The 8,974-nt window shown below is 39.3% G+C and overlaps 1 protein-coding gene across 1 annotated transcript; it reads left to right on the top strand.

The window, feature by feature from the left end:
* Positions 1-254: 254 nt before the first annotated feature.
* Positions 255-6,938, top strand: fam78ba (family with sequence similarity 78 member Ba). The gene is made up of 2 exons (XM_001338205.9): positions 255-1,454; positions 5,593-6,938. The coding sequence occupies exons 1-2, from the start codon at positions 1,120-1,122 to the stop codon at positions 6,113-6,115; spliced, it is 858 nt and encodes a 285-aa protein (XP_001338241.2). The 5' UTR covers positions 255-1,119; the 3' UTR covers positions 6,116-6,938.
* The last annotated feature ends 2,036 nt before the right edge of the window (positions 6,939-8,974 follow it).

Below are 8,974 nucleotides of genomic sequence, written 5' to 3'. Positions count from 1 at the left end.
GATAATTATTATTATTAGCATGCAATAGTCGTATAGCCTAGTAGAATAGCCTATAGTTGTAATGAATAAACACAATAATAACTGTTTCTAAAATCCCATCCATATAACAATTACATCAAAACTAAAAAGTATGTTTTTAATGCCGTTAATATTGCTCATTATTAGTACAAATTTAGAGCGCCGTGTTTATTTTTTTATGTAAACCAAAGCATGATTTTCTCGCGCGATCTGGCAACACTGATCAGCACCTCTCCGCAACTGAACAGCGACCATATAAGCACATGTCTGCGTTAAGATGCTCTGCTGTTTTTCCTAGGAGGAATACATTTAAAAACCACTGCGCTGTGTATTGTAGCATGCTCTGTAATTAGGGATTATTAAGATCGTCTTCATCGTCATTATCTTTATGTTCTCGAAAGATTTGCACAAGGGTTCTTCGCTACGGATGCAAAGATGGAAACACACAAAGGATAAACACAAAATTAGTCCAGCGATGCCCATGACAGACATTGCGTTTTAATCAGAGCGCAGCTGACCCAGGGTTGCATTATAAATCAAATGCACTGAATCCCTCCTTGATTGGATCGGTCTCTGTGTCGCTTCCCCCTTTCGAAAGGAGCCGCATCAACAAAACGATGGGTAGGTCGTTCACCTGGAGGAAATACAACCAACATACACTCTCTATGCAGCACCGGCTCCCTATTCAGCACTGAGATGCCTGCGCCCAGCAGAAAGACCAGGATCAAAGGGCTCAGAGCTACAGCCGGACGCGTGATTTGGAAGGAGGACAACAAACAGGCGAACCCCGGGTGTCCGATTCGGTGGAGGCCGAATCACATCTGCTGGGGACGAGCATCAAGGGCAGTGCGGCACTCCAGCGCCCCGGGAACAGGCGACACGAATCATCCATACACCTTTAGTTCCACAACACCGCAGCGTTCCTCGTCTGTTTCGAAGATGCGCTAGAACAACACCGACACGCAACAAAACATGTCTTTTCGTAGCAGACGTGCTTTTTTATTGCTTTCACTCAGTGGATTTATCGAGGATATAGCCTACTGAGTTGGAAACGATGGTGAGGAGAATCTGCCAGCGTTTCAGGGGTTACAAAAAGTGCCAATGAATATATTGCTTAAATTTATCCTCATTTTTCCGTCATTGGCTACATTGACACCCCTGATAAGCAGGACCATGGGTTGCATTCAAAGCATCGCCTGCAAGCCCCGCATCCGACGGGAGAACATAGTGGTCTATGAGGTCTCAGCCTCCATTGACCAATGCCCGACCATCATTGAGGAGAATTCGCCCATCGTCCTGCGATACAAGACCCCGTATTTCAGAGCATCGGCGGGGATCGTGATGCCCCCGGTTCCTAGAAACGAAACGTGGACTGTGGGCTGGATCCAGGCGTGCACCCAAATGGAGTTCTTTAACACATATGGTGATATTGGCATGTGAGTAGTCAACAAACCAAAGAACCAATGACATTTTCGCAGTTTAATTAATATGTGAGAACACTAAAGAACTAATCTGACACATAGTAGATTTTCATATTGATCTTGTTTTCTTTGAGGCCATAGGTCGACAGGTTAATTTGACATAACCTGTTTTTAGTATTGTTTATTGCAGGGGCAAGTGAATGTTGTCAAAACTGTAAAATTAGACGGTAAAAATGCAAGCTTAGCTTCAACGTTTTGGGAAAGTCTAAGGATCAGTAATGAAAAATCTTTAACCATAATGCTTCTGTTTGGCCTTGTTAAATAGGTTAAACTGGTCATCATGCAACTTCAACTTTCTGTGTGGTGATGTCAACTCATTTTCAATTTACACCCAGAAAGGTAGCCAAATCCTTTATTCAGATAATGCCCAACATGTTTGCACTGACCACATCTTTGCTTCTCTTTTGTTGTTCCTAGAACAAATTTCAATCCTAGCTCTATGCTGTTTGTAATGTACCATATACAACATACAATTTCTGTCTGTCCCTGATGAAAGATGACGACCAATGCGAAACAAAAGTGCAGTTTCTTTGGTGGTGGCTATCAAACTGTGGTCCAGTGTAGTACTGTGAGAGATGTTGCAAGATGCTCACTGTTTTGTGACCAAGATATCCTGCAGTTTTGCTTTGATGTGTCCGAAATTCAGAATGACCACCACATCACAGTTGGTTTGCTGATACTGTACAAACTATAACTGCTGACCAGTCAATAAAACTGCAGCATGCTGGCATACTGATCAACATAACAAGGCTAATGTTACGCTAACTATATAACCTTTGCAAAATTGGGATTTTTTTTCTAGCAATGACTGATCCATAATTACATTTGAAAACAGAAGTTTACATTCACTCTAGAAAAAAAAAGAACTTATCCATTTTTTAATGTCTGGTGTTAAATCATACTAAATGTTTACTATTATTAGGTATTTTATTATGACCTAAATTATTTACAATTGCTAAATGCCAGAATAATGAGAGAATTTTTTTTGTGAATTTTTTATTTATTTCTGGACAGTCAAAAGTTTACATACATTTCCTTTGTATTTTTTAGCTTTGCTTTTAAACTGTATAACTTTGGTCAAAAGATTTGGGTATCCTTTCACAAGCTTCTCACAACAGTTTGCAGGAATTTTAGCCCATTCCTGCTGACAGAACTGGTATAACCGAATCAAATTTGTTGGCTGTCTTGCTCGCACAAGCTTTTTCAACTCTGCCCACACATTTTCTATAGGATTGAGATCAGGGCTTTGTGATGGCCACTCCAAAACATTCACTCTATTGACCTTAAAGCACATTTTAACTAATTTGGCTGTATGCTTAGGGCCATGGTCTGTTTGGACGACTCATTTGTGGCCAAGTTTTAATTTCCTGACTGATGTCTTGAGATGTTGCTTCAGTATTTCTACATTATGTTCTTTCTTCGTGATGCCATCTATGCTGTGAAGTGGACCAGTCCCTCCACAACATGATGCTGCCGCCCCCATACTTCACAGTTGGGATGGTGTTGCTAGGCTTGTAAGCTTTCCCCTTTGTCCTCCAAATGTAACACTGGTCATTATGGCCAAACAGTTCCATCTTAGTTCCATCAGACCACAGGACATGTCTCCAAAAATTAGTCTTTTTCCCAGAGTAATTTAGCAAATTGTAATCTGGCTTTTTTTGTTGATTCTGGCTTGTTGATTTTTCCATGTTGTCACAAAAAGAAGCAGTGTGTTTGAGGTTTTCCTGAAATACTATTCTACAGTTGTGCCTCCAATTAACTCAAATGTTGTCAATTAGCCAATTAGAAACCTCCAAAACCTTGACACCATCATCTGAGCTTTTTCCCGAGGCATAATAATCTTATTGGATGTAAACTTGACTCTCAAGAAAAGTTACAACAATTTCTCCAAAAATACTTCTTTCATTATTCTGCTATTAAGCATAACAGAAACCAATTTGATAATCCTGACTTATCTAAAAGAGAAAAAGTTTAGTCACAGTAACAACTGACTTTACAAAAAATGGTTATGTGCCTTTTTATACAGTGTATGTAAACTTCTGGTTTCAACTGTACCTCCCTGCCTCATTTTTTCAGAATACTTCTCAAAGAAAACTGGCCCCTCTCAAAATGTGGCCCTATCCGATTGTTAAGTGGTGACGTGTTTGTGATGTATGTATACTGTTTCCAGGTCCAAGCCGCCATTCATTTGAGTGGAGAAATCTTTAGTTTATGATCGCGTTTTATTCCTATCACACATTAAAGTTAATTTTACATAAAGTCATAGTGTACACAACAATCTCTGGGCTTGCTGCATAACAAATACCAAAATTTTAACAATTTATAAAACAATGAATCACTTTCTTGCCATCGGATATTAGGCATGGACATATATATTGCAATCGTGATTTTCGAAAGTATTAAATCGCTTTGTAAATGTTTATTATTACCATTTCATGAATCTCCCCATTCAGTTGAATAGAGCGCTTGGACCCGGAAGCCGCTCTGCGTGACGTCACACTTAACAAGCGGATTTGTTCAACACTAGGACATGCTAATGACATTTTACTCTTTTATGCTAACTTGCAGCCTACAGTTTAGAAGGTGTCATCAACATAGTCAAGTCATAGCCAGGCGTAGTTTGTAGGGATGTAACGGTATTGTAAATACCGTCATACCGCAATATTAATTTTTTTCGATATTACCGAAGTTGCATGACTCGGTGAAACTATAGGTCTTCTGAGAAAATTTGCTCAGGCGAATGAAGCGAACGGGAGGTACCGGAAACTACAATTCCCATCAGCCCAGGCTTGGCCATAATCCCTTGCGGTCTGTTGTCGCTACAGATCCAGTAATGCGGAAATGGAGTGTGCTGCTAGAAGCGGGGATGAAAAAGCGCTGGAAAACCCTAAAGCGGGTGTTGTCGCCGCGCGCGTACTGAATAGCGGTGTTGTCGCGTGAGTTCTTATCAGCTGTGTTGTCGCGCGCGTACTGAATAGCGGTGTTGTCGCGCGCGTTCTGATCAGCTGTGTTGTTGCGCGCGTACTGTAAAGCGGGGACGGAGGGTATGTCGCTTCGCGGGGGCACTTTTGATCATTTTGGAAGGGAACTTTCTATCCAAGACTAAAAAGGGCATGTGCACTGCACAGGTTGAGCCCTGTGTGTGCACGTGCCTGCAAGTTGGGGAATACGACTAATAATCAGTCATGGGGACTGCAGAAACACAGCACACTGTCCAGATTGATGCAGACATGAGATCTCTATCTCACTCATGGTTTGTCCTCTCAAGTGGGGGAAAGACAATGCACAACGTTACCCACTGCTGTCAACCTGGGCCAAGTCATATCTCTCTGTCCCAGAAACCTCAGTCCCAAATGAGAGGGTTTTTTTCTGTTGCAGGGGACATTGTAAATACCCAGAGATACCAGCTTTTACCAGATTATATTTATATGATAATTTTCCTTTAAACCCATCTCTATCTAAGTGAGTGAGTGATTAAATGTTGAATGTGATGAGTTTTCAACAATACTAAATTGAAACTTAATTTTTTTACATGGTTTAATATTTTTTTGTTATTAAAATGGAAGTTTCTGTGTCAAAGCTTACAGATAGATGGCTAATTTGTATGTCATTGACACTTTTGGCACTTTTTTGGAGTATTTTCATAAGTTTTGTTTTTTCTTGAAAATGATTCAATAAATACCGTACCGTGACATTAATACCGAGGTATTACCGTACCGTGAAATTCTGATACCGTTACATCCCTAGTAGTTTGTATTGGACTTTACATGACCGTCAACAGTCCTCCACAAAATTGATGTTGTTCAAATCTAAAATCCAGGATCAACTAAGTATAATTAAAACAAGTAGGAAGGGTAACTAGATAAATATAAAACAGGTTCATCCATATTCCATTCCCAGCCCTCTGTCTTTTAATCACAGTTTTTTCCATATTTGCATGAGGCTCTTTGTTCTGAGGAGGTCTTCTCATTGACCATCACCGCGTCTGTTCATTTACCTTGATCATCCGTTTGATGTATCAAGGCCCCGCGGCTCTTTGCTCTCATGCCTCTTTCGTCCTTCCTGATTGCTCAACTTGTTTACCTTCTTGCAGGTCCAGCTGGGAGTTGCCCGAGCTTCGGGAAGGACGGGTGAAGGCCATAAGTGATTCCGACGGTGTCAGTTATCCCTGGTACGGCAATACTACCGAAACAGTGACCCTCTCAGGCCCCACTTCCAAACCGTCTCGGCTAACCGTGAGCATGAACGACAACTTTTACCCCAGCGTGACTTGGGCAGTGCCCATCAGCAACAGCAACACCCCCATGCTCACACACATCACCCGAGACCAGAGCTTCATCACCTGGCTGGTGGCGCTAAACGCAGACACCAAAGAGCGTATTGTTCTTCAGACAGTACGGTGGCGTATGCGGGTAGACATTGAGGTGGATCCATCCATGCCACTTGGTTCTCGTGCCAAACTGATGGGACGACCGCACCAGGAACAGCCTCACATTCTCAGCAACAATGAGCCTATCCCACCTAATGCACTGGGCAGGCCTAATGCCAATGATGCCCAAGTGCTGATGTGGAGACCCAGAAGAGGACAACCTCTGGTGGTTATACCGCCCAAATAGGACTGTCATGACAGTGCCTACAGGACACTGGAGACTGCATGCACTGTTTAGATGCTGGAATTTGGTATATCGCAAGCTGCTTTGTGGATCGCTGGATTTGTTGAGTTTCTCACGACGTTTTGACTGCCTTTAAACTTTTCAACAGGTACTAAATGTGCAGCCAGATGGAACAAACCCCTTAAGTTTAAGAACTAGTTCACCTAAAAAATGAATATTACTAACCCTCTTGTAACTGTTATGAAGAACGCAAAAGAAGATATTCTGAGGAATGTTTTAGTAATACAATGAAACTCAGTGAAGTCCCAAAATGTAAACCTTTAAAAAAAAAAAAAGGGGAAGCATGATATTATAAATAGATCAGAATGAAATCCTTTATTTATTCTAAAATCAAATGATTTATCGATGCACATGTACGTAAGCTGCATCCCCATTCAGAGGCAGCAGCCGAAAGCAGATTTCATTACAACAGAGCGACAAAGATTGTCCCGATTTAAAGGGTGCTTCAAAGGCTTTCCCAATTCGAAGCCTGCTTCAAATCCTCCAAACGTGTCCTTTATTTTAAGGGCTTTAAAGGATACAACCGATAGACTATCCCAAGGCTCACCGTGCATCAGAGAAAATGCCAGATTGCACTTTTAAATGTATCACATTTTAGCTTGGATATGCAACAGTACAAAATGTTCAAAAGCTTAGATTTAGATCTGAATCTTATTTATATGAACATGCCTTATATGAACACATTTATGAAGAATGTAAACACTGATTTGCTTTTCACAAGTTTAAACTGATTTTTCACCCAAAAATGAAAATTCGGTCACCCTTTTTTGTGTTTGTTTGTTTGTTGAACGTCTAAACCTGTAACCACTGGCTTCCATAACAGGAAAAACAATTAGCATGGAAGTGAATGGTTACATGTTTCTAACATTCTTTTATATATATATATATATATATATATATATTCCTTTTGTGATCAACAGAACAAAAAGTAAAGGATGAGTAAATGATGACAGAATATTCATGTATGGGTGAATTATACCTTTAATATCTGTTCAACTGCACATCATAAAAAGTCCAGCAGAACTGTTTCTCCCGCTCATCAGTGTTAACTGTCAAAGCTGCTACACTGTAAAACCCAATAAGTTAAGGCAAATCAAACCGTTTGAGGAAACTGATTGCAACAAACCTTTTAAGTTCAAAACTAATCCTAATGAGTACTGTGAACTTAATCCACTTGAGTAAACAAAGCAATTTGAGCACAGTAAAATCCAATAAATGAAGAGAACTCAAACCAACTGAGTACTGTAAAACTCAATAACTTAGGCAAGGCAAGGCAAGGCAAGGCAAGTTTATTTATATAGCACATTTCATACACAGTGGCAATTCAAAGTGCTTTACATAAACAGCAATAAAAAAGACATATTTAGGACAAAATGCAGACAATAAAAATGATTAAAAACAGATAAAAACAATTCAAAATGTGTTAAAATAGGTTATAAAAGAATGAAAAAGAAAACGAAAAACATAATAGTGCAATCTGTCGGATGTAGCCCAGTGCTCATACAGTAAAGGCACAGCTAAACAGATGTGTTTTCAGTCTTGATTTGAACATGCCTAATGTTGGTGCACATCTGATCAACTTAAGGCAACTTAAACTGTTTCAGGAAACCGATTCTATATGAAATCTATTTGAGTACTGTGAACTTATTCTATTTAAGTTGAAGTAATGAGGTTTTTTATTAACTCATTACCTTCAACACTGAGTTCAAAACTCTTTTCAAATGAGTAGAATTAACTTCCAGTCTATTTTGAGTTAACTACACTCATTTCATTTGATAAAGTTTACTGTTGGGTTTTACAGTGTAGGCAAAGAGTCCTGCTTTACAATGCTGTAGTTAGACTTCAAAGATGCAGCCTCTGAAATAGAATGCTATTATAGACTAAACGAAACATTACACTTACCTTATTGGCTCTTCTGAAAAAACCTAAAAACTTTCGTAAAGTGGACAAAAACATCTGCAAACCGTCACTAAAATATCTTCTTTTGTGTTCCACAGAGAAAAGTCAAACAGATGTTGCCTGAGGTTGAGCAAAACTTAAAGGGACAGTAATCCCAAAAATGAGTATTCTGTCAGCTTTTACTCACCCTTTAGTGGTTTCAAACCCTTTTAAGTTTCTTCTATTTAAAACAAAAGTAGATGTTTTGATAAATGTTGTAACCATTGATGTCCATAGTCTTTTTTTCCTACTACACTGTCAAAAGTGTTGACAGAAAGACAACAAGTATTTGTCTGTAGCTTTAACTTATGTAAATATGTTTCAACTAGATCTTTAAAGTCATACAAAGTTTAACTTGAAGGTGCTGTATGTAAGTTTTTGACTTTTGTAAAGCATAAAAATACCATAATATGTTTGCAGATATTTAAGAAACATTTTTGTTTATCTGAAAAACAATGCTCAAGTCAGATATTCTACTTTGAAAATGTGTTTTCCGTTGTCTTTGTTTTTGAAATATAATTGGTTAAACTGGCATTGGGCAGGTTAAAATGACCCTGCCTAATGGTGGTTTAGCCAATTATATTTCAGCACCGCGTGGAAAAACTCGTATTTCATTCATTCATTCAGAAAGACTGAAAGCATGCGTCCGTTACCGAAATGAGACGTCCGGTAGAAAGTAGCAGACTCCGAAATGAGGTTATTATTTAGCAAATGATATAAATATTATTAAAGTTAACAATAAGTGAGCAGGTTACATTGTCACAGCGTGTCCTAACAACACGCTTCATGAAGAGATACTCAGTGATAAGCAATTTGGCACCATTAGTTTGCACCAAACGAAACACAACAGAAATTTAAATACAG

The sequence above is a fragment of the Danio rerio genome, chromosome 2 (genome assembly GCF_049306965.1).
Source record: "Danio rerio strain Tuebingen ecotype United States chromosome 2, GRCz12tu, whole genome shotgun sequence".
NCBI lineage: Eukaryota > Metazoa > Chordata > Actinopteri > Cypriniformes > Danionidae > Danio > Danio rerio.
The sequence above is the reverse complement of the archived record's forward strand: the minus strand, read 5'-3'. Positions and strand labels throughout refer to the sequence as shown.